General features: G+C 52.3%; 7 protein-coding genes and 1 non-coding gene across 9 annotated transcripts; 4 read left to right on the forward strand and 4 right to left on the reverse strand.

Annotated features, from left to right (window-relative positions):
* Window positions 1–250: 250 nt before the first annotated feature.
* Window positions 251–2,522, reverse strand: NCU05523 (transcription factor tfb2). Its single transcript, XM_955392.3, has 2 exons — window positions 2,051–2,522; window positions 251–1,966 (listed from the first exon to the last, which is right to left on the reverse strand). Exons 1-2 carry the CDS (start codon window positions 2,172–2,174, stop codon window positions 585–587), a joined length of 1,506 nt encoding a protein of 501 aa, XP_960485.3. The 5' UTR covers window positions 2,175–2,522; the 3' UTR covers window positions 251–584.
* Window positions 2,523–2,668: 146 nt separating this feature from the next.
* On the forward strand, window positions 2,669–3,927 carry NCU05522 (PaaI thioesterase). The gene is made up of 6 exons (XM_955391.3): window positions 2,669–2,917; window positions 2,975–3,015; window positions 3,085–3,100; window positions 3,166–3,346; window positions 3,465–3,530; window positions 3,611–3,927. The coding sequence occupies exons 1-6, from the start codon at window positions 2,879–2,881 to the stop codon at window positions 3,778–3,780; spliced, it is 513 nt and encodes a 170-aa protein (XP_960484.3). The 5' UTR covers window positions 2,669–2,878; the 3' UTR covers window positions 3,781–3,927.
* A 4-nt stretch (window positions 3,928–3,931) lies between these two features.
* NCU05521 lies at window positions 3,932–6,611 on the reverse strand. Of its 2 annotated transcripts, XM_011396650.1 has the most exons (4): window positions 6,474–6,611; window positions 5,943–6,297; window positions 5,695–5,844; window positions 3,932–5,608 (listed from the first exon to the last, which is right to left on the reverse strand). In XM_011396650.1, the coding sequence occupies exons 2-4, from the start codon at window positions 5,969–5,971 to the stop codon at window positions 4,630–4,632; spliced, it is 1,158 nt and encodes a 385-aa protein (XP_011394952.1). In that variant the 5' UTR covers window positions 5,972–6,297; window positions 6,474–6,611; the 3' UTR covers window positions 3,932–4,629. The 2 variants fall into 2 exon arrangements, with proteins under 2 accessions (XP_011394952.1, XP_011394951.1); XM_011396649.1 differs by having other exon boundaries at window positions 5,943–6,611.
* Window positions 6,612–8,355: 1,744 nt separating this feature from the next.
* On the forward strand, window positions 8,356–9,609 carry NCU05520 (hypothetical protein; the record flags this gene model as incomplete). The annotated part of the gene is made up of 3 exons (XM_955389.2): window positions 8,356–8,512; window positions 8,587–8,753; window positions 8,818–9,609. 3 exons carry the CDS (start codon window positions 8,356–8,358, stop codon window positions 8,899–8,901), a joined length of 408 nt encoding a protein of 135 aa, XP_960482.1. The 3' UTR covers window positions 8,902–9,609.
* Window positions 9,610–10,212: 603 nt separating this feature from the next.
* On the forward strand, window positions 10,213–12,380 carry NCU05519 (MFS transporter). The gene is made up of 4 exons (XM_955388.2): window positions 10,213–10,492; window positions 10,568–10,695; window positions 10,759–11,790; window positions 11,881–12,380. The coding sequence occupies exons 1-4, from the start codon at window positions 10,353–10,355 to the stop codon at window positions 12,138–12,140; spliced, it is 1,560 nt and encodes a 519-aa protein (XP_960481.1). The 5' UTR covers window positions 10,213–10,352; the 3' UTR covers window positions 12,141–12,380.
* Window positions 12,381–14,136: 1,756 nt separating this feature from the next.
* On the reverse strand, window positions 14,137–14,236 carry NCU15385. The gene has a single exon. It is a non-coding gene; the product is annotated as a tRNA-Leu (tRNA).
* A 3,053-nt stretch (window positions 14,237–17,289) lies between these two features.
* NCU05518 (peroxisomal copper amine oxidase) lies at window positions 17,290–20,138 on the forward strand. The gene is made up of 4 exons (XM_955387.2): window positions 17,290–17,888; window positions 17,955–18,520; window positions 18,585–19,387; window positions 19,469–20,138. The coding sequence occupies exons 1-4, from the start codon at window positions 17,586–17,588 to the stop codon at window positions 19,906–19,908; spliced, it is 2,112 nt and encodes a 703-aa protein (XP_960480.1). The 5' UTR covers window positions 17,290–17,585; the 3' UTR covers window positions 19,909–20,138.
* NCU05517 (mitochondrial genome maintenance protein MGM101) lies at window positions 20,078–21,749 on the reverse strand. The gene is made up of 2 exons (XM_955386.2): window positions 20,820–21,749; window positions 20,078–20,745 (listed from the first exon to the last, which is right to left on the reverse strand). The coding sequence occupies exons 1-2, from the start codon at window positions 21,560–21,562 to the stop codon at window positions 20,475–20,477; spliced, it is 1,014 nt and encodes a 337-aa protein (XP_960479.1). The 5' UTR covers window positions 21,563–21,749; the 3' UTR covers window positions 20,078–20,474.
* Window positions 21,750–21,774: the final 25 nt, after the last annotated feature.

Below are 21,774 nucleotides of genomic sequence, written 5' to 3' on the forward strand. Positions count from 1 at the left end.
AGTTTCGGTACAGGTGCAATTGCCGCCGAGTATGATCAGTCCCTCGCCAATACTCCTGTCATTGAGCCCTGTCAGCTAGGATGGCGTATCAAGAGGTGTATATCACAAAGATGTGTAGCACAGTGAGCAGGCTGATTTTGTTCGAGCACCCTTTTTCCAATCTCTTCGGTCTCGTATAGTACGTCTCCCGATGACTTGAAGCGTTGTTCTCAATCGAATGTCAAAAAGAGGTTTGCATGTGTATGATCATATGAAATCGAGTTCTTTGTTTTGTAAGAGGTCATCCCTATTTCGAGGCGACCATTACCTCGTATTTTGAACATGGCCCTTTCTTACCCCCAACTCCTGTCTACAGTATAAGCTAGTAATTGCGTGATGCCAAACCACCCACCCAAGCCAGAACTCCTTTTTTCAATGCAAATGTTGATCCTGCCCTGCCCACAGATGTAAAAGTTTTACGATGCAAGACCCCATCGCCTACCCATTGCATCCACCCACAAGAGGTACCTAGGTACTTGGGTTCATTCCAACCATACTGAACCACCCCCGAATCCAAACCACCCTCTCTTACAAACCTGCCCCTCTTACTCCCCCTTCTTCCGACTCTTCAAATAATCCCTCAACTGCTCATGCTTGCTGGCAAAAAAGAGCTGCCTCTTATCATTCTTCCACACTAGTACGCCAATCTCCTCCGCATACCTGCTCAGCGCCGCGTACTCCTCCGTGCTCTCAAAGTCCTTGAACAAGAAGCCCGCCGTGGTCTGCATCCTTTCGTTCTCCAGCTGCCAAAGCCTGATCTGGTCCACCACCGTCGGGGGAAGCACCGGTTTACCCGTGACCGTGGCTTCGCGCACCATTTGTTGATGAGCATGCGCGTGTAGGTAGGAAATGATTTGGTCGGCGGTGATGCCGAAGCCGATTGCTTGGCGGATGGAGTCGCGGGTTAGGCGGCCCGAGACCATGTTGGGGAAACGCATGTTGAGCTGGCAGAAGAGAGCCAGGACGGCGATTTGTAGCGGGGAGGTGGTGTAGGCGTAGATACGATAGTTGGTCTCGATGATGATGCCCTTGGCTGCTGTCTGTGTTTTGTCGGGGGTGGCGGCGGGGCCGCCGCTGGTGCTGGTCGTGGTGCCGGGCTCGCCCGAGGGGTTGGCGGTTGCGGCCGTGAAAGCCGAGGAGACGGTGCGCAGGGCCGAGGCGGTACTGGTCAGTGTGGTGGCCAGGCGGGTAGGGAAAAACTGGCGCGTGTCGCGCGGGAAGTAGATGAGCCCGAAGTCGACGAGCGAGGGAAGCATATTCCGCCGCGTCTCGGTCAGGGCCGAAGTATCGTAGGCAGTTCCAAGCTCAAGCGAGCTGAGCATGAAGAGGAAGGAGAGCATGTCAATGCTGTCCATGCCCGAGTCGGCCGTGTGGTCGGCTGCTTCGAGCCAGAGGAGGAGGAGCGTCCATACTTGGGCGTTGGACTCCTGGAGAAGGAAGGTGAAACCGGCTTGCGTAATTCCGATTCCTGTACGGGTGTCTGGACGTCGTTCGACGAGGCGTCCGGCCAAGAGTAGTTCCTTCACACTGGCCTTGGGTCCGCTGACCCCTTCTGAGCTGCCGTGGACCCCAAGACTGTTGACAACGTAGTGGAGGATGTCGTCCCACTTCTTACGAGCGTACCTGTCCAGGTAGGCGATGTCGATGGAGGGATCGACGGGAAGAGAACTAGGGACGCCAAAGCTGCCATCTTCGCCGCCCCCTTCGAAGGCTAGTTGTAGGCCTTTCTTGAAGCTCGCCGTGATTTGGATTTCTTGGGTTCGGTCCTTGCTTGGTGGTGAGACCTGTAGGATGTGGAGGGATCGGAGAGCGGCAATGGTGCGATCGCGATGTATCTTTCCGCCGCCCTCTGGAGGGAACCATATGTCAAGGGAGGTTAACGGGAATGGGTCGGGCATGTACAGTAGACCTCGGACAATAACCTTGGCTATCGAGGGACAAAGGAGTTAGCTACATGCTATAGATTCGGCGTCCAAGACTTCGGTATCTGACTCGAGGAACAATTGCATACCATGATAAGACAGCATACGGCGGAAGATGGCCAAAGCTGTCGCTGGTGACTGGTACAGTCTCCTAAAAGCTGTACCTGGCAGCTTCTCCAAGTACTCGAGGAGCTGTTGTCCGCCGAGTGACATGGTGGATAGACGGGCGGGCACAGCGGGCCGCTAATAGAGATTCGTTATCGCTATGTGAATGGCAATGTGAAAGGTCAAGTCGAATATTCGGTAAACGTAGTGCTTCGAATGTCGTCAAGTCCAGATGGCTCGTCGAGAGGATCACGATGTAATGCTACTGGTTGACTTCTGCTGGCAGATATGGGGACCAAAACCAACTTCTAGGTGGAAAGTGTTATATCGACGGAAGTGTGATTTATGATGAATCGAGTATATGTTTATTCGGTAGGTACCCAGGGAATCGAGCGATAATGGTGTAGCCGGTGGCACTTGTGGGTGAAAGGCATAAGGTGCAAAAGAAGACCTTGAAGGCTGTTGATGATCATTGCGTTGTACGCGCGCGAGGATAGGTTGCCTGCCCCGTGGTGCCCTTGCAGGTGGTCACCAAGCATAAGTGGGGACTTCGGACCCTCGTGGCAGGCACTACCAGTCCCTGTTACGACGTCACCGTTCCACTGTCCGGCATTTGTCTACCGTCTCCCGGGTCGGCCAGTCTGCTTCTAAAGCCACTGTAACAGCGCCTGTCCCGGGTGGTGATTTCCGGCATTCACAGCAGTGTTCCGTCCCCAAGTCCACCTAGAGGTAGTCCAGACACCGCATCTGAAGCACACCTCGTGTATCCCTCTTACATCGTCTCCTATTTCGAGGTCAACAGCAACAAAAAAATGGCACCCAAGCTTCCACCAGCGAGATTCGTGAGATCGGTTAGTTCAGGAACTCATTTCACAGCTGCATTGACTCGGTTGCTTACAGCATGTTAGGTCCTGAAGTCGTTCATGGCCGAGTCCGGCCTTGAGCCGAGGTAAGTGATGACACATCACCATGGTCTGTCAAGAAGAGATCAAGACATGAGACTGACCAAATTTTACAGACTCCTCGGACCTCATGTAGGCAAAAGACACCACAAAATTCCATGGATACAACGAACATGTAACTGATATGACCAAACTAGCTCCGGGTAACCGGTGCCACCGAAGGCAAGGTCGACTTTGAACTCGACATCACCAAAGACCACACCAACCGTCTAAAGATCATCCACGGCGGGACCATCGCCAGCATGGTTGACCTTGGTGGTTCTCTGGCTGTAGCCTCGAAAGGACTCTACGCCACCGGTGTGTCGACGGATCTGAACGGTATGTTTCCTTCCTTCCATGAGATTGATTCATGCCTACTCGGACAAAAGAACTCCAGCCCAGTTATGTGCTGCTTTCCGCAAACACACAATACTAAAATGTATATGAAAAAACTCAGTTACCTACCTTAGTAGCGGTGGGAAAGTCGGCGAGAAGATTTCCGGGACCGCTGTGTGTGACAAGAGTAAGTCTTTCTTCCTGCCCCTTTGCATCAGCAACATGAATTATTGACATGACTAACCTTCATCATCAACAACCAAACAGTGGGCAAGACTCTTGCCTACACCACCGTCACTTTCCGCAACCAAAAGGGCGAGCTATGTGCCCGTGGTAGTCATACAAAGTATGTCGCCAACGCCTGGAAGTCCCAAAATGGGACTGAGCTCTTCACGCCTCCGGAGGGAGCTGTGATTGCCGAGGATGATGTGGAGTAAAAGTCATGAGAGTCAACCTGGACATAGGTGCGTATGCATGGTGTACATAGAGTTGTTAGACCTCGGGCGAGTGGGCGATTAGCGATGTTACGTCTCTGCATTTTCATTATCCTTTCAACTCATAGAAAGATACCCTTAGAGTACCTGCTTTCGGTTTTCGCATTATTGGATTTGCTTGACGTTGAAGTTTGATTTGCACTTCAGCCGCTGTTCTTCATAAGGCACTCTGTTCGGAGCTTCCGTTCTTGATTGTCTGTGAAATACGGCAGAGCGCAACGAATGGAGCAACTCGACTACCTAACACTACATCCACTAGCCTACCCTGCACTTCCTCGGCGCTTTGAGTATGTACTTCCAACCCTCAAGTACATGTCTCGCACGCTGATATTTCGCTATGCAGGTTGCAGGACTTCAGCCCGTGTGTCACTGGTACGTACAAGGGCCCAAATACACACAATGGCACTGAGCAAACATGACTGCCAACAGGCAACAAGGAGCAAAAGACAAAGTTCACATGGGAATGAGGGTTAACCTCTAATGAAAGCGGGCCTGTCCCCAGCGGGATCAGTTGTGAAGTTGGTGGGTGGCTTGGATGGCGTTCTCATATCTGGTACACCGAGAGCCTTGCCTACTGCGTGTACAGTAAATTCTGAGGCCCAACTCCGTTTCCGAGCTTTCCTCAGGCAACCTCCAACGTCCAGTGGTAAACCTGACGTTGTAACCCAGTCCAGGATGACTGTATCCTTGGGATTACCATGCGTAACTCTTTGTCCCGGCAGTTTTATGCACACTTGACTTGAAGGTCGTAGCAAAAACCAGCATACCAGATGCCGTCGTTGTCATCGTCGCCTACTTATCAACCCCAGTGCTCTTAGCAGCAGCAGCGTCATCGGCACCACCAGCACCCCAACCGAACCAACCGCTGCTTCCCTGAGCATTCGGCGCCGGCCTATGCCTCACCCTCCTCCCATTGTCATCCATAATCTCCTCCTCGCCGCTCTCGGCCTCGAGCTTCTCAAAGTCCGCCTCGGACCGGTTGCGGCTCAGCCCACCCCCACTCACACTGCTGTGCTCGCTCATGGAGCGCGAGTTCTTACCGCTGCGGGAGTTTGAACCTTGCCAAGGGTTGCCAGCACTTGAAGTGAGTCCAATATCGGCGCCGTCGAAGCTGAAGCCCGGCACACCGCTCTGCTGCGGGTTGTTCTGGAGTTGAGATGCCTCGCGGTCGAGCGCGTTGAGGACCGTGTTGAGACGTTCGCGCTGGGCTTCGATAAAGGAGATGCGGGCGTCCACGCCGCGAATGCTCTCGGGAACGAGGCTGGAAGCTCCGCCTCCGGTGCCCGGGGTGGGGGTGACGTCGCGGTCGAATTGGGTGCCGGAACCCTTGTTCGAGTAAGCGTTGCTGGCGGCGGTCACCGCCGAGGACAGGAAGCTATAGAAGTCGGTTCCAAGGGCGCCACCCGGGGCGTTGTTAGCGCCACCTGGGCGAGCAGACGGTACGTTGAACCGGGCGAGGAGGGATTGGGTATAGGACTGCGCAGTCTGAGAGGCGCCAGCGCCACCGCCGTAGGAGGCCGACGCGGGCTCGGGCGGTGTAGGAGGCATGCCGAGGACTTGGGTCTTGACGTATTCGATGGCTTGCTTGAGGTAGGCAAGGCCGGCGGCCTTGAGACGCTCGTGGGCCGAGGCGATGAAGTCCTCGATTTGTCCTTCGTTGGCCTCCAGCCAGGGCTCGATGTGGGTCTGGTAGATGACGCGGGCACCCTGAGTCTGGGGAAGGACTAGGTAGAGGAGGAAGACAAAGCGCATGAAGGCGTAGAAGGGGACCCTAGCGAAGCGCAAAAGGATCATGTCAGTATCTTTGCTGAAATGGCTGTCGGTGGGTAGATGATGCTTCCGTCGAATCGAACTTACCACACCAAGAACCAACCAACCCACGATTCAACGAGGACAACGAAGGAGATGACGACCCAGTACATGAGCCATGGTGTCAACTGGGCGGGATCTGAACTCCTGAGAGCTTTGTAACTGGCGTAAACGGGAAAGAGGAAGGAGGCGACAGAGCTGTGTCGCGATACACCTTGTGTTAGTTGATGGAAACATCAAACGGTAAGGCGGCGGGGCAGCGCATCGCAAAGCCGTGCTTGGAGGACTTGACATACGAGAGAAGGTTGGGCAAGATGTCGAACATGTTGACAGCAGCCTTGATTCCCGGTGATACCGGGAAACGCGAATTCGTGAAAGTACCAGAACGTCGGTTTGTTGAGTCGAGTCTCGTTCGGCGATGAATCGAAGTCGGGGCTTGATACTTGTGCGGTCAAAGGACTTTTACGTCTTCACGGAACGAACAGTGGGAAGGAAATCAAAGAAGCGGGAGAATCATTCAATTCGAGGTCGAGGTGACCAAGTAGAAAAGTTGCTCTATTTGGATGACAAGGAAGAGGAGACGAGGTGCATGGGAGAAGCAGGTGTTTGTGTAGCTGCTTCAGATGTTCGTATGATGAATGAGGTAATAGGCTGTGAAGAAGCCAACGCAAGTCTCCATCAGCAAGCGGTGCAGATGTGGAAACCCCGTCGATGCAAGGCTACCTTACCGCACTTAAGGCTTAGCCAAGTGATCTCGGTGAGCCAGGTGACGGGACGGGACGGCTGGAGAGCCAGCTGAGCCAAAGTCTGCGGTAGGTAGTACGTACCTCTAGGTGTAATACCTGGTTGTCACCCCGTCGGGCTCGCTACCGTGGGATCGGAGCCGTGAAAGGAGAGGAAGGAAGACGGTACGGGAGTTATACCTAGATGCCCTGTTTCAAGACAGCCGGAGACAAACAGCGAGCTTCAGGGGCTGAGAGATACTGTAGTACCGACCTAGCACCGCCAGAGACGGGGGAGCCCCTAGAGGTACGGTTCCCCTCCCTCTTCCCCCGCCAGTCTTACGATAAGGGACGATAAGGCCGCGGGAAGCCCCACCAACACCCCACTTCAACCCCGGATTTGCAAGACTGAGCGGAGCCAACTGAAGACATGGATGATGTCTTTTCAACATCAGATCTCTTGGTTTCTCCATCTCACAACTTCAACTTGGTCCATCAACGTCATCCATCTTCTTCATCTGTGCTTCTTGATTTCAATCCTCTTTCAAGAACCATGTCAGCCTCTGTCAGAATTGGCTGCCGCCATTGGAGTGTCTCACTGCGTACAAACACCATAGACACCATAGACACCATAGCCACCACAGCCACCACAGCTTGAATGGCTGGGATGACCACTATTGAGATTCGGCATCCACTTGCACTATAGTCTAATGAATGTTCGGAGTTGGGTTCCGAGGCCTCCTGGGTTATCTTCTTTGGCCTCGCGGGCCTTGCCAGACAAGATATACACGCAGATATACACGCCACCGCCAGGTATCTACACCGGCACGACTCAACACTCTCTGGGCTCTGCGGATCTTCTCTTTAAGCTGCTCAACTCGTCTGAACACGGTGTATTCAGTGCCTGTTTGATGGCTTTGCGGGAATGATTCGATGGTCAGAGGACGGCATCACAAGGCCCGATTTTGTTCATTTCTAAAACGGAACTCGAATACCTACCCAGCGTCACACCATGCTGTCATTCCGGCACATCATTAGCCTCAGTTTGAGCACCATGTAGTCAGGTTTCAGCACATGGGCCGCAAACGATGCGGCTCTGCGGCAGGTGTCCGCTTCTACCACGACGAACCATCTGCTGCTACAGCCAACGCCGTCCGACGATACCTACCTTGGAAGCTGCAAGGGGCTGCAAGCCCGAGAAACAGTCACCCGAGGCGCCGAGTTCCGGAACTGACAGCCGACTATGCATACAACTGCATCCTTGAGTTCATGTTGGGTCGGCAAGCTATAGGGCAGATTGCCTGCACCACTGCCGCGTCGGCGATACTGCAGTGTCATCTTGTCTTCACTCCGGTCTTGCTCAAGTTGTGTAACGACTTTTCAATAATGTGCAGAACCGCGCAAATATGTCGCCCTGATTTTTCCTTCTCTCAGTCCGGGTACCACAATCTACAACCGGCATCCAGAAAAGGTTCTTTGTCGTCTACATCGATGTACAAGAGCAGGCGCAATCCAGCAACGATCGTGTTCCTTAACGTTCCAACATGGAAAAGAGACGGCGATGACCATTGCCACGATATACTCAATGTTACAGCTTGATCAAGAGGACAAAGAGTTTGATGTCGCTGGAAAAGGAGCTGAGTGTCTTTTGAGAAACAGTCGGCATGGGCGGATAACATCACCCGGTCGGTCTCTGTCAACGATCGCTATCTTCGACCTTCGTATCAGGCAAGCCGGAACACCACAATCGGATCTCCAGAAGTCTCGTCACTGAATTGCTGTCTTCCTTTGGTAGGATGTCAAGCAGCAGTCGAGTTCTCGCCCCTTTCCCCTCTCAGAGTGACCTCCAGCAACGGGGTTGAGAGTGAACGGTTAGAATCGGACTCAATTTGCTCGCCGAGGTCTTGGATTCCTACTCGAACCTTTTTGATACTAAGGGAATCGACTTGAGAATATTCCAAGAGTCTTCCGTCTCACGACTCCCAAAATGTTGAAGCTTGCCAGCTCGACCAAATATTTTATCAGCCACGACTATGATCACAAGAAAAGGGGCCAAGTTATGCTTAAAGATTTATCCCTCGCACAATCCGGCAATGTCATCATTGGCTGTTGCATCCTCGGCTTGCTCGGGTCTCGCACCACGGGTATGCGGTAGCGTTCGTGTTGGCAAAGATCCTAGTACGATCCAAGCTGGATGTGACACTGGACTGGGGATCAGTCCAGATTTCTGGGTTGCCTAGGTTACTGTCCAAGCACAGCAGGATCCACGACGGCAAATGTCCTCGGCCCAGCCGCGAGGGAAAACTCAATGCGCATAGTCTGCTCTCTGCGTCGCCAGCCAACCCGGAAAAGGGGCAAAACGCCATCACAAACAGCGAAGCTCCAGTGAGCCATGTAGGGACGCATTTCCTGTTCCAGAGGAGGGCAAGTGTACCTACCATCATGATAGCTTTTCAACATTCATGAGTGTCATCTCAAGAGGCTTAGGTCAGTTATGACAGCGGGCAAGGGAACCTCTGTTGTGATCAAGTAAAGGTGTTCCAGTGGTGGTTGTCTTCAGCCCCACCCCTTTTCTCCTCGCTGCCGGGCACTATTCTGACCTACTGACCAATACACGCTACCGGGCTAGTTAAAGCTCTAGGCTGGTGTGCGAAATGGAGGAGGCCGAGGCACCTCGAAGTTGGGGATCCAGATGATGGCACGACGCAGCTGCGAAAAGTCACATGAGCTCGGGAGAACCCAAGAAAGGCTCTTGGCACTAGATTTACGGCTATGCTGGATCGTTGGCAGTGGAGTTCAACTCTCTGTTTAGTTGTGTCTTCTGATCATGAAAACGTGCTGAGTTGAGGAAACGTGGTCGAGCCCTGGTCCGTCGATGAGGAGGCTCGAGAGGATGCGGGGAAACCAAGCGGCGCCAAGTTTCTGGGGAAGCAGAAATGGGGAGTGGCCCGCTCTCCAAATTCACAAGAAAGCCGATTTACTCGTCCACCACCGCCACCAATCTCAATGGCGCTAACCAAAAGAGAATAACGCTCCGGCAAGCTCATCATTAGCCTGTTTCTTTGCCCGGGGCTATGGGAGTTTTGGAGAGATATTCCTGTGCCAAACGGTTGCTGGGGTCAAGTAGCGGGCCACTGGAGATTTTGTGGATTTGACACTCGCCCTCCCCATGGGGTTGTGGACCCCTTCACGGCCAGGCCCGTATCATGACACTGAAGCTTTGGGGAACCCTGGATAAACCTACAACCATGACCACTTTCATTGGTCAAGCTTGACTTTTGCATCTTATCAACGGTGTTTGCTTGAGGCACCCTCCTGCCAGATCTTCAACTTGCCCTTGGTGCAATTGCCATGCGGGGGACGGGAAACGAGAACCATGGGTGTGAGCCAAGCAGAGGAACATTGCGGTTTGTTTGGTCAATCTCACGTCCACACCGGGCCATGATTTGGAATCCGGGACTTGGCAATTGATGAACAGGGGAGAACGAGAGGGGGGAGCCTGGATGCTTCGTTTGTCTGGTACTTTCGAAACAAATGTACACCACCATTACGATGTCGGTCGTGTCACCGTGAATGATGATAGGTATGGGACCCTCCAGCTTGGCTTGCAGGCACACCTCAACCTCAGTCTAGTCAGCCTGGTCGTGATCGGCGAAGGATTTCTTTTTTTGACTGTCACCGATAAACCCTTCCTACTATCCATGTCGGTAGTTCCTTCATGCATCTACATGTAACCTACAGGTACATTACTTACATCCGCCCTCCCCAGTCTCAGCCACCCTACATTGTTCTTTGTTCATAATCCCTTTCTACAATCTTCACCTCACCACCTCTCCTCCTTGTCGCCTACTACTCATCCACCACCGACCTCGCTCACACGAGGTCACCGTTTGAGTGTCTCATCTTCCGCCCATCAGGTTATCAGCTTTTCTTTTCCAGCAACAGAGCCAGCTTCCCCTCATCGACATTACATCAGCCATCATAATGGCCGCCGGAGTGTCGGAAACAATGACCTCGGAAAAGAGGAGGCAGTCTTTGTCCGAGTCTGACACCAAGGAAGGCTATTTCGAAAATGCTCCAGGGGCGCACTACCGCGCCGAACGGGGCCAGGCCGCAACTGACATGTAAGTCGCTTACTTCCAGTCGGTTCAATATCTTACTTATTTCCCTCATTCTTCCTGCTGACTTTCACTCAACAGTCACGGCAACCCTCTCGTTGAACTCGATCCGGTGGCCGAGACCAAGCTCCGACGAAAAATCGATCTCTATGTCGTCCCGACGGTTGCAATCCTTTACCTATTCTGCTTCATTGACAGAGCCAATATTGGTGAGCGACGCGACCACTGGCCAGATTGGTGAGAGGCACATGGCTTACGATAGTGGCCTCTAGGAAATGCGAGGCTAGACAAATTAGAGAAGGATCTGGACCTACACGGATACGACTATAATGCCCTGCTATCAGTCTTCTACGTCGGTTACATCGTCTTCGAGATTCCAGCAAACATCATGTGCAAATGGATGGGCCCAGGATGGTTTCTCCCTTTGACCTCGCTTGGTTTTGGTATCATGTCTGTCTGTATGGCATTCGTCAACAACTTCTCCCAGGCTTGCGGTGTTCGTTTTCTTCTTGGGGTCTTTGAGGCTGGCATGCTGCCCGGAATCGCCTACTATCTTTCCCGCTGGTACCGTCGATCCGAGCTCACTCTACGTCTATCGCTGTACATCGTCATGTCCCCTCTGGCCGGCGCTTTCGGTGGCCTGTTGGCGTCTGGAATTCTCAAACTCGACCACTTCGGTAGTCTTCATGGATGGAGAATGATCTTTGGTATCGAGGGCATCATTACTGTTGGGCTGTCCCTCATTGGTTTCCTTACTCTCACCGATCACCCCGCGACCGCCAAATGGCTCAGCCAGGAAGAGAAGGACTTGGCAATTGCCCGTGTAAAGTCGGAGCGCATTGGCCAAACCGAGATTATTGACAAGATGGACGCCAAGAAGCTCAAGCGCGGTATCTTTAACCCCGTCGTCTTCTTTACCGGCTTCGCCTTCCTCCTCAACAACATCACCGTCCAAGGTCTCGCATTCTTCGCCCCTACCGTCGTCGCTACCATCTACCCGACTAAGAACATTATTCAGAAGCAGCTGTTAACTGTCCCGCCTTACATTGTCGGCGGCTTCTTTACCGTCCTGATGCCCCTCATCAGCCGCTGGCTTGATCGCCGCCAGATCATCATCATTGCCTGTTGCCCACTTGTTATGGTCGGTTACATTATGTTCCTGGCTACCGAAAACGCACATGTCCGATACGGTGCCGCTTTCCTCGTCAGCACTTCTGTCTTTGCCGCTGGTCCCTTGACCAACTCCCAAGTCAGCGCCAACGTCGTCTCCGATACTGCCAGGAGTAGCGCTATCGCTTACAATGGTAAAGCTCCCACATGACACTCATCTGCTCCCATCACAGCCTTTTTCTTCTTGCAATCAAAAGCTAATCGTTTTGCTTCCCCACCTTTAGTCATGTTGGGCAACGTTGGCGGTCTTGTCGCCACCTGGAGTTTCCTGCCCTTCGACGCCCCCAAGTACCACATCGGCAACGGCATCAATCTTGCTGCGTCCGGCGGCACCCTCATCATTGCCCTTTGCCTGCTTATCTGGATGAAGAGGGATAACAACAAGCGCGAGCTGCGCAACGCCGAGGAGGAGCTGACGGGCATGTCACAGCAAGAGATCCAGGATCTGGATTACAAGCACCCTGGTTTCCGTTGGAAGCCTTGAAAGTGCCGGTCCATGGGAATGAAGGAAATGGCTGGGAAAGGGAATGGTGGCCCATTAAAAGGATTCGGTTAATGCTGCACAGCAGCCACCGACCATCCATCGATATTAGAAGTGGAGGGGATACACAAAGAATACCTCTAGACGATGATGATAAATATGAGTTGGATACCTACCCAAGCGGAGGCTGCTGCTTAACAAACTTTCTAATAATGATGATACAGTTAAAAAGAAGGTACCTTTACCTATAGTAATGTGGCACGCATGCTTCCATCAGTGTCTCCATTCTCTGGTAAAAACCTCTTGGTCTTTTCTATTTAGGGATTTTCCCTTTTCTTTTCTTGTCTTCAGGTACTGACACTCCGTTATGACATGACACCCACCCTCCATTGCCCACAATCACAATTCGCGCATGACAACGGCGCGGGATACGTGCACCCTAGGAGCCTAGTAGAATCTCATGTCTGAGTTCGGAGGTGAGGCTTGCCAAGCGAGATCCTTCTGCATGGCACTTTATCGATCTCACCAACAGGGGCACAGGGGCAACAGGGGGTGGTGGTGTATTGACCAATCGCCATACCGCAACGGGAGATAGGCACTATACGTAGCAGCGAGCGCGGGATGATAGAGAGAGAGAGAGAGAGAGTCTCGGATGTAATGGAACTTTGGATGCGGCATGGTGCGGTGATGGTGTTGCGACGCATATCTGCATCTGGATGGAAGGTAAAAACAGGGCGGGGAGGGTTCGGAACCAAAGAACAAAGAAATGTGGTAGACCACTACATGTAGCGTAGAGGCAACTACCTACCTTTTTCGAAGTCCTAACTACCACCTAGAGGTAGGTACTTTTGCGTCATCACTCTTATCTACAGGTCGTGCGTAGGTAGCATTTGAAGGATAAACAATTATACATGTACACCGTTGGGATTCATCTGCATGGTCTCTTTGCTAATCACCGTCGGATTCTTTCTCCCTTTTTTTTTTTTTTTTTGCTCGCATATATCAGGTAGTTGAAAGCCATGTTGTGAGTGATGATCTTTCCTTGAGGGACTGGACGGTGGGTAGTATTTCCACGAATCGGTTAAACTCCCGTCTTAAATGGACTGGATGTTACGTCTATCGTCCCAAATTCTACATATAGAGGTAGTGACTGGACCATTTCACAACCTTTTCTAGTTCATAGCTCCATTACGATGCTAGTAAGGCCGAACGGTTCACTTTACTTGTAGCATCTTATGTAGAGGTACCTATATGAAGCTGAGTCGAGGTAGTAGGTATGTGCGACCTAGAATTTCAAACATTTTGGCTTGCGGCTCTTGGTGAGCAGTGCTCCCTCTCACTGAATATCTACCTACCTACCTCTACCTACTACATGCTACAAGCCCTATTCACATTGCACAACATGTCAAGAAGCAGTGATGTTGTGGAACCTCGATTACTCACGTCAAAGACTGTACTTACTCTAGAGGTACTCAGTCCGGGGTAGACGGACTTTACTTTGTCACCATGAGAAAAAAAAAAATTGCAGTGAGTACATCACTCGTCCTTCCTTCTTAAGCGTTGGTAATGAGATAGTGGCTAATGTCCTTTGCTCTAGGTGTTCAAAGGATGTACGAGCTTAGTATCAAGGACAGACACTGCGCACATTGGAATGTTCGAAAGTGTGCGAGGATGCTATCGGTATGTCATCGCAGTTAACACCTCGGCTGAGTGCCATTCCTCGAGAGCACATCAATTGCTCTGAGCTTCTAGGTACCTATCACCGCGATATCAGTCATTTATTTGCACCCATCGCCGAGTATACCTAGCTAGAGTTAGGTATGTTGCAGTCAAGTCCTCTCTCTCTCTCGAGCTTCTCTTTCTCCTGCGTGTGCAGAGAATAAAGAACATAAGAGAAGGCACGGAGGAGAAGAACTACCTAGGTACCTACCTACTCCCGAAAAAGAAAGAACATGTCCAAGATACAAAATGTGCAAAAAGAAAAAAAAAAAAAGAGAAGTGGCCCGCACCTGAGTTGAACCGGTACCTTTCCCCTCCACATTTAGAAAAGAGGCGTGGAAGAAATTAAGGGAGTGTGCTACCCATTACACCAACGGACCACGGGAGAAGAGCGGCTTGGTATGAGCTTATAAAGTCCAGGTCCAGGTCTAGGTCCAGGTCCAGGTTCAGGTTCAGGTTCAGGTTCAGGTCTACTGCTTTGGGGTTCTAGTCAGGACTGGACTCAGGGCTCAGGAGCCACAGCAGGCAGCGATCAGATTCGGTCTGTCGTCCGATCTAGTTGTCCGGGTCAGGTTGCCCTTCGGTGAAAGGGCAGGCAGGTTCGAGGGCGAGGCAGGAACGACGACTTGAGGTTTGTTGACATACGGTATCGTACAATACATACTAGGTGGTTTGTTGGTTAGTTTAAATCAAATTTGGAAGTTTGAGAGCTCTTGTTGGCTTTCAAAAAGAGCAACTGTCCTCTATTTGGAGAGATATAGGATAACCGCAAATCAGTCGCAATAATCAGTGGTGGAAGATCTAGCGTGAGGCTACCCGGGTTTCCAGTCACGACTATTCACACGTCTTTGAAGCGCTTTTGTATCAAAGACCAGGAAAGGTGCATGAAACTGTCAACAAGCGCCAAGCGTCGACAATATAGAAAGCCTCATAGAATACACGTAGAAGCGACATTGACACGTGCAGTCAAAGCAGGTCTTCGCTTGAAGGTGGTTTCTGCTTTGTGAAAAGGGCGAGCATCCTTCTCTCAGCCATCTCGTGTTCGGAAGAGCAAAGGAGAGAAGAGGAGAGCAGAAAGACGAATCCCAGGCGTGAAGATTACACAAGATATGGATGTTCGAGACTCGTTTTGTGGTCCTACTCCACAGAATTTCACGTAGCTCTACCCACTGACACTTATATTCGACCGTTTTCATCTCGCTCGCTCTCAACCTACCTTGGGTAGGGTATTTACCCCCTTCCATTGCCGGCTACTCCTTGTGTTTGTAATACCGCCGTCGGTCACAGCAGCACAGTCGTCTCGAACTCGCACAGTCGCTCAAAAGAATACAACAACCCGCCTTTTCCTGCTAAAAGTACCTAAGCTTCATCGCCACCGCAACAGCCCACGGAGGAAACATTACCTTAATTCTTCCGCCCGTCTCCCATATCCAGCAATAGCTCGCGCCTGCGGTCAACAAGCTATAGAGGTATAGTCAACGCCATCCTCACGGGCGGCACGATGCCCATCGGATCCGTTTTGTTATTCCCAGTCACCTCTTGTAAGCCACCTCTTGTCATCACTCCCCTCTTTAGTTCTTCGCTGTCCGTCTCTCTACCCCTCCTAAGAAACTAAAGGCAACTCCTTCCTCTGCCACAGCGCCCTCTTCACTACGAACCCTTCCCTCCTCTAAAGTTTTAGGCCGGAGTTAAACAGTCCCTTTCAAGCCTCCATTCCCCATACCGCACGAGAGCCTTGTACGGGGTTGATCGTCAGTATGGCTACGGATACCCGTGTCGGAGGACAGCTGTTGCTGGTGTTCTATTTGTACGCGAATAAACAGATGGCGAGGTTGCCGGTGAATAATACTGCCTTTAGTGTCACGCTACCGAGGAATGGGAGGTGTTTAGGGAGTGTGGGACGCTGGGGGTTGGTGCATTGCAGTGGTTCCGGTTTTTGAGAGGAGGCGGAGTAGATATATAAGAGTTGTATTGATTCTGTAATTGGGCGATAGGGTGGAGGATGGAAGTGCGAGACGGAGGGATAAGTTGACTGTGAGTTAAGGTCGTCAAGGGAGCTGAGAGGCCGGTCGTGCGAAGGAATTGCAGATGGGAGGGGGCTTAAGTTTGAGAATACCTGTAGGTGTTGAACCGGTCAGTTACTGCTAGGATGGAAGACATTGAAGGGGTATTCTCACATCAACCTTGACATACGAAATACGGCACCAAGTGAACTCATCTTTAGGGCAGCTGCCTCTTTTGGTGATTAACAATTATCAACCACGTAGTCCGTGGTGTAATCTTTGAGTCCGTCGTAAAGTCCGAACTCGGCCTTGGGCCAGAAAGGGCAAAAGGCGACAGTTGTTTATATTGTATTCAAAGGAGGGCAACAAATCACAGCCCGGGCATCGTCGGCATTCGATAGGTAGTCCTGGACCTCGGTTGGTTTTGAGATTACAACTTGTGCTTACGTCTGCTTATCGCATCTTTAAGATCGTATCTTGAGGGCAAGCAGACATCTTTAATATCGTGGAGACGGACCCAGGTCATCGTGGATTGTCGAGTCTTTTACGAGGTTGGAAAGGGGAAAGTCGGAGAATCGCGTGGGGAGAAAGTTCGCCCAAAGAGGTTATAATAACCGTTTTGATGAATCGCCAATCCGGCTCTGGGCGTTCCTTGCAGTTGGAAGGCCGGCAGCTGAACTCCGAATTGGGGAATTTTTCGACATCTCTTGCAGCACTTCAGGTAACTAGGTTGGCGACAGAAGTTGTCCACAGATAAAGATGAGCTTGGCGATCCCATTAGCGTCTGATAAAACATATTTGTTAGCTCCATCCGACTCAATCAGCTGAAGGCAGTAGGTGAATCCTAGCAGTTGGGTTGAGGAGTGGTTCTGGCAACGCTTGATAAATGAACAATTGAATGAGAGGCACCATACCCCATACCATAGGCTGGCTAGGTAGACGCACCTGTAGCACAATCCGAACCATCTCCTGCTATGAATACAATTTCCATAACTGGCAAAGAAATCCGCATTGCCACAGTCGTTCCGAGTGTCCAAGCAGTGTGTCACTTGGAAAATGGTGGATGACCATGCGGCGGAATGCGGGGCTTGGTCGGTTACGCAGGTGGTGCACTAACAGCGCCGGCTGTCTTGGCCCCCTCGGAAACTCGGAGGGCATCCCTCTGGTTGGTGCTGTCCTAACCTTTCAATATCAATATCCGTCATCGGCGACATTGTGATTGGTAAAGAGAAGCCTTGGAGGTAGCATTCTTTATCGACTTAGCCGCAAAAGTTGGCCCCGCTCTGCTGATGGAGCTTATCGTGACTTACACCAACGACCGTCATTCATTCAACTAGCATCCTTAACAGATTTGTTAGTAGAATATGTCTAGCTCAGTTAGTGGTGCAGTACCCAGAGCTCCCATACCTACCTCTATCTATTCACACCCACTTACGTGCCAGACCAACCTTATCGTAATGGCCATGGGAAGCAATCGACAAATGACAAGATGATTCGGACTTATCGACTCGAGATGTGTGTCACCCAAACCAACTGGGACGAGCTGTTGAAGATGAGGGGCAAGCCGGATACAAGTATCTCTGTCATCCCCCAAGACACCTCATGATGACCTCCCAGGTATTCCCGTACATCGCCAACCCTCCCACATATATCCTACCAGCTGAGCTCTTCATTGTTCCTCACTGCTCCCAATCATCACAGTTCTGAGCCAGCATCATCCATCAAGATGGGCTCTGTCGACACCACTCTCCCACACCCCTTTGATCCCCTCTCGCGGGAGGAGATTGAAAACACCATTTTCACAGTCAAGAAGGCCCACGGCGATGTCTACTTCAACGTTGTTTCCCTCCAGGAGCCTCGCAAGGCGGAGATGACAGCATGGCTTGAGGATCCCACCAAGGCACCCCGACCGAAGCGTCTTGCCGACGTCGTTGTCATTGCACCTGGTGGCAAGGTGTACGACGGCTTAGTAGATCCGGCCAAGGGCGAGATAGTTTCGTGGGAGTTGGCTGAGGGCCAGCAACCAATTGTAAGTGGTGTCTCCCAGTTATGTTATGGCTGTGAAACATGAGATGGCTAACGTCCAAGGAATTAGTTGACCATGGAAGAACTCCAGCTTGTAGAACACATTGCCCGTAAAGATCCCAAGGTCATTGAACAGTGCAAGATCAGCGGCATTCCCGAGGAGGATATGGACAAGGTGTACTGCGACCCCTGGACAATCGGCTTTGATGAGCGCTTTGGCAGCTCGGTGCGGTTGCAGCAGGCGCTCATGTACTACCGCCCCGAGCTCGACAATTGCCAGTACCAGTATCCTCTCGACTTCTGCCCCATCTACGATAGCGACAAGCAGGAAATCATTGCCATCGATATTCCCAAGATCCGTCGGCCACTCAGCAAGGCTCCCGCGTTCGATTATCACCCGGCTGCCATCGAGGCAAGGGGCGGTTTCCGCAACAACCTAAAGCCCATCAACATCACCCAGCCTGAAGGTGTCTCATTCAAGCTGAACGGGAGGGAGATTGAGTGGCAGAATTGGAAGTTCCATATTGGCTTCAACTACCGCGAGGGTATCGTGCTCAACAACATCACCTTCAACGACCAGGGCAATGTCAGGCCGATCTTCTACAGACTCTCTATAGCTGAGATGGTGGTCCCTTAGTAAGTCAATGATATCAACCTAGAAGTAGCATTCGGACATGAGGGATACTAACCCGACAAACAGCGGAAACCCCGAACACCCTCACCATCGCAAGCACGCTTTCGATCTGGGCGAGTACGGCGCCGGCTATTTGACCAACAGCCTTTCCCTCGGTTGCGACTGCAAGGGCTCCATTCACTACCTCGACGCCGAGTTCCCCACGCGCGTCGGCGGCATTCGGAAGATTAAAAACGCCATCTGCATCCACGAGGAGGACGCCGGAATCTTGTTCAAGCACACCGACTTCCGCGACGACTCGGTCATTGTGACGCGCGGCCGCAAGCTCATCGTCCAACAGATCTTCACGGCCGCCAACTACGAGTACGTGGTGGCCTGGATCTTCCACCAGGACGGCACCATCCAGCCCGAGATCAAGCTGACGGGCATCCTCAACACGTACATCATGGATCCCGACGAGGACACGCACGGCTGGGGCACGCAGGTCTATACCGGGGTAAACGCGCACAACCACCAGCACTTGTTTTGTTTGCGCATCGACGCCAACGTAGACGGGCCCAATAACTCCGTGTTTGTCACGGATGCGGTCCCGGGAGAGGCTCCCGTTGGCAGCAAGGAGAACTTTTATGGGAATGCCTTTTACAGCAAGCGCACCAAGCTAGCCACCACGGGCGAGGCCAAGACCGACTACATCGCCCAGACCTCGCGCACCTGGGAGATCTGCAACCCCAACAAACTGAACCCGTACAGCAAGAAGCCGGTGAGCTACAAGCTCGTCAGTCGCGAGGTGCCTACCTTGCTGCCCAAGGAGGGTTCGCTAGTGTGGAAGCGTGCTGCTTTTGCTCGCCATTCGGTCCATGTCACCAAGTGTAAGCCCTTAAACCCCCCCCTTTTCCCCCCTTTTCACTTATAACGACCCACATCACTAACACACCTTCTAACTACCATAGACCGAGACGACCAACTCTGGCCCGCCGGCCGACACGTTCCTCAAACCTCAGGCGAGCCCTCGCGTGGTCTTCCCGAGTGGATTGGCAACGGCACCGAGTCCATCGACAACACCAACGTCGTTGTTTGGCACACCTTTGGCGTCACCCACTTCCCCACGCCCGAGGATTTTCCTGTCATGCCGGTCGAGCCCATGACGCTGCTGCTGCGCCCACGCAACTTCTTTGCCCGAAACCCGGTGCTGGATGTGCCCCCCAGCTATGCAAGCACGCCGAGCCAGCGGCTGGCTAAAGGCCAGGGCGTGTACGATGCGGCGGATAAGTTGAGCAAGTTGGCGTTTGAGGTGCCGAAGGAAGTGGATGGTAAAGGGGTTAGTGGGGCGGGTAATGGTGCTGGCGGTTCTATGTCTTCGTGCTGTAAGAATGGTGATGGTTGCCAGTAAGTGTAACGCGCTGCGACTGGCTTGAAGCTCGAGATGGTCGAAATGGTCGAAATCGGAAGGCTTGGATTTGAAAACTGGCGTTTTTGGGGTGGCCAATTTGATGATTTTTGTACATTGTTCTTTTTCGTTGTGTAAAACTATCCAGTCAGCTTGTTCCTCGTCACTTCCTGTCAGCCCTGGACGGCTGCTGAATGGGTGGGACTCTTGCCCAAAGATGAGATTCATGTGCTACCAGTAACTCCTTGAACGTATTGTACAGCGTGTTCCATGCCCCGCCATGCTTTCCCCAGCATGTTATCTTTTCCCCGAGCCAGCAATGCAACGTCGTGAAAAGTATTGTTCAGTTCTGAACTCTAACACCGGCCGTGGAAGACACTCTGGCGTCCACAGCTCTCAGAAGAGGGGAATGCCTCTTGCCCCTGTGGGTGGGGGGTTCAGCATCACCCACTGTCCGTTCAACCATCTATCTCTTTCTGAACACTCCCTTCCCTGGTTCGTCAGAAAACAAGAGGCCATGCCAATCCAAGCTTCCGACCTCTCCTTTCTCATCCGTCATCTCAAGCCGCTTATTTCTTGACAGCCTGGTAAGGATACCAAGGATCCGCGTCCTTGCGGGTCCACACCTGCCTGCGCTTCTTGTTGACCACATGCTCGACCCAGATCTCATGAGCGTACTTCTTCTTGAACTCGCGAATGAAGCGCGGATCCCACAACTCTGACGCAATGCCCAAGTCCTTGCAGCACCGCAGCAAAGCATTAGACTTGCAACCCTCTCCGGCCGTGGGTATTGTCTCCTCGGAGAAGTACTGGCATTCTCCACGGGCTTGGGCGACGAAGCTTTTGAAGAGTCTGTTAGCTTAACCACTCCCTTGTAAAGCAGAAAAATATAAGAAAAAGGGGATAGAACTCACCGACCACCAACAATCAAAGCATACTCTCTTGTCACCACCTTCTCCCCCACCACCAACTCCCCCCTCGGCGCCAGTCCCCATCCTCCGGGTCCAAACGCTTGGTTCAGAATGCGGCGGTACTTGATTTCCGGCAGGTAAATGATTCCATCCGGCTTGACCTCCACATCCAGCGGATCAAGCGGCTGCATCAGGATCTTGGCGACTTCCGGGCTGAAAGCCTCCGTCGACAAGCCGTGGTAAGAGGAAGACCAATCAATCGTCTTCTGGGCCGCGCTGTTTCCGTTAGCGTTGCTGCTAGCACCGTTGCCCGTCAAAGCAGCAGTGAAGGCGCCCTTCTTGGCGCCGTTGTTGCTGGCATTGTTGCTGCTGGGAGTGGGAATTTGCGCCGCAAGCTCGGGATCGACGTCCTCGAGGGTGGCACCGGGGACTTGGGCGGCCTGCGGGTCGAGGACTACGGGCATGGGGGTTTCTTCGATGTCGGTGGCGGAAGCCTGCTGCTGTTGCGCAGGGGAATAAGGCTTTGCAGAGGGAGTGCTGATGCCGGCGGGCTTGGCTGTGGACGAGGATGCGACGGGCTTCCTGGCGTTGTTAGAGGGAGTGTATGACTTGGGAGTGTATGTGCCGGTTGCGGATTTGGGTCTCGAGGTTGTGATGGGCCGTGACTGGAAGGCGGCGAGAGTCTGGAGGGTGGAAGAGGGCGAGCGCAGAGGCCGGCAGGCGGCCTGAAGAGCCTGGGAGCGCATCTCGAGTTTGTCGTAGTCGTTGTTTAACGCAGACGTTTCAAGGGCGAGGCGTAAGCGAGGTAGATGTATTATGGTTCGAGTACGCGGTGGTGGAAGATTTTGTTGATTCGGTGGTTTGTTCCGAGAATGGAAGAGAAAACTGAAGGGAATGGGATTGTATGTGTAAACAAACTGAAGTGAATCGATGCGACTTGCAGAAAAATGGTGGACTA

The sequence above is a fragment of the Neurospora crassa genome, linkage group VI, assembly GCF_000182925.2.
Source record: "Neurospora crassa OR74A linkage group VI, whole genome shotgun sequence".
Taxonomy (NCBI): Eukaryota; Fungi; Ascomycota; class Sordariomycetes; order Sordariales; family Sordariaceae; genus Neurospora; species Neurospora crassa.

Coding starts and splice junctions, on each gene's coding strand:
- NCU05518 (XM_955387.2), top strand. CDS start 17,586: ATGGGCTCTGTCGACACCACTCTCCCACACCCCTTTGATCCCCTCTCG. Junction 17,889..17,954: donor CTGAGGGCCAGCAACCAATT/GTAAGTGGTGTC, acceptor CCAAGGAATTAG/TTGACCATGGAAGAACTCCA. Junction 18,521..18,584: donor GCTGAGATGGTGGTCCCTTA/GTAAGTCAATGA, acceptor CCCGACAAACAG/CGGAAACCCCGAACACCCTC.
- NCU05523 (XM_955392.3), bottom strand. CDS start 2,174: ATGTCACTCGGCGGACAACAGCTCCTCGAGTACTTGGAGAAGCTGCCA. Junction 1,967..2,050: donor CCGTATGCTGTCTTATCATG/GTATGCAATTGT, acceptor GTCCCTCGATAG/CCAAGGTTATTGTCCGAGGT.
- NCU05517 (XM_955386.2), bottom strand. CDS start 21,562: ATGCGCTCCCAGGCTCTTCAGGCCGCCTGCCGGCCTCTGCGCTCGCCC. Junction 20,746..20,819: donor GCTTTGATTGTTGGTGGTCG/GTGAGTTCTATC, acceptor ACTCTTCAAAAG/CTTCGTCGCCCAAGCCCGTG.
- NCU05521 (XM_011396650.1), bottom strand. CDS start 5,971: ATGTTCGACATCTTGCCCAACCTTCTCTC. Junction 5,845..5,942: donor ATCTTGCCCAACCTTCTCTC/GTATGTCAAGTC, acceptor ATCGCGACACAG/CTCTGTCGCCTCCTTCCTCT. Junction 5,609..5,694: donor GTTGGTTGGTTCTTGGTGTG/GTAAGTTCGATT, acceptor GCGCTTCGCTAG/GGTCCCCTTCTACGCCTTCA.
- NCU05522 (XM_955391.3), top strand. CDS start 2,879: ATGGCACCCAAGCTTCCACCAGCGAGATTCGTGAGATCG. Junction 3,347..3,464: donor TGTGTCGACGGATCTGAACG/GTATGTTTCCTT, acceptor GAAAAAACTCAG/TTACCTACCTTAGTAGCGGT. Junction 3,531..3,610: donor GACCGCTGTGTGTGACAAGA/GTAAGTCTTTCT, acceptor ACAACCAAACAG/TGGGCAAGACTCTTGCCTAC.
- NCU05519 (XM_955388.2), top strand. CDS start 10,353: ATGGCCGCCGGAGTGTCGGAAACAATGACCTCGGAAAAGAGGAGGCAG. Junction 10,696..10,758: donor CATTGACAGAGCCAATATTG/GTGAGCGACGCG, acceptor AGTGGCCTCTAG/GAAATGCGAGGCTAGACAAA. Junction 11,791..11,880: donor TAGCGCTATCGCTTACAATG/GTAAAGCTCCCA, acceptor CCCCACCTTTAG/TCATGTTGGGCAACGTTGGC.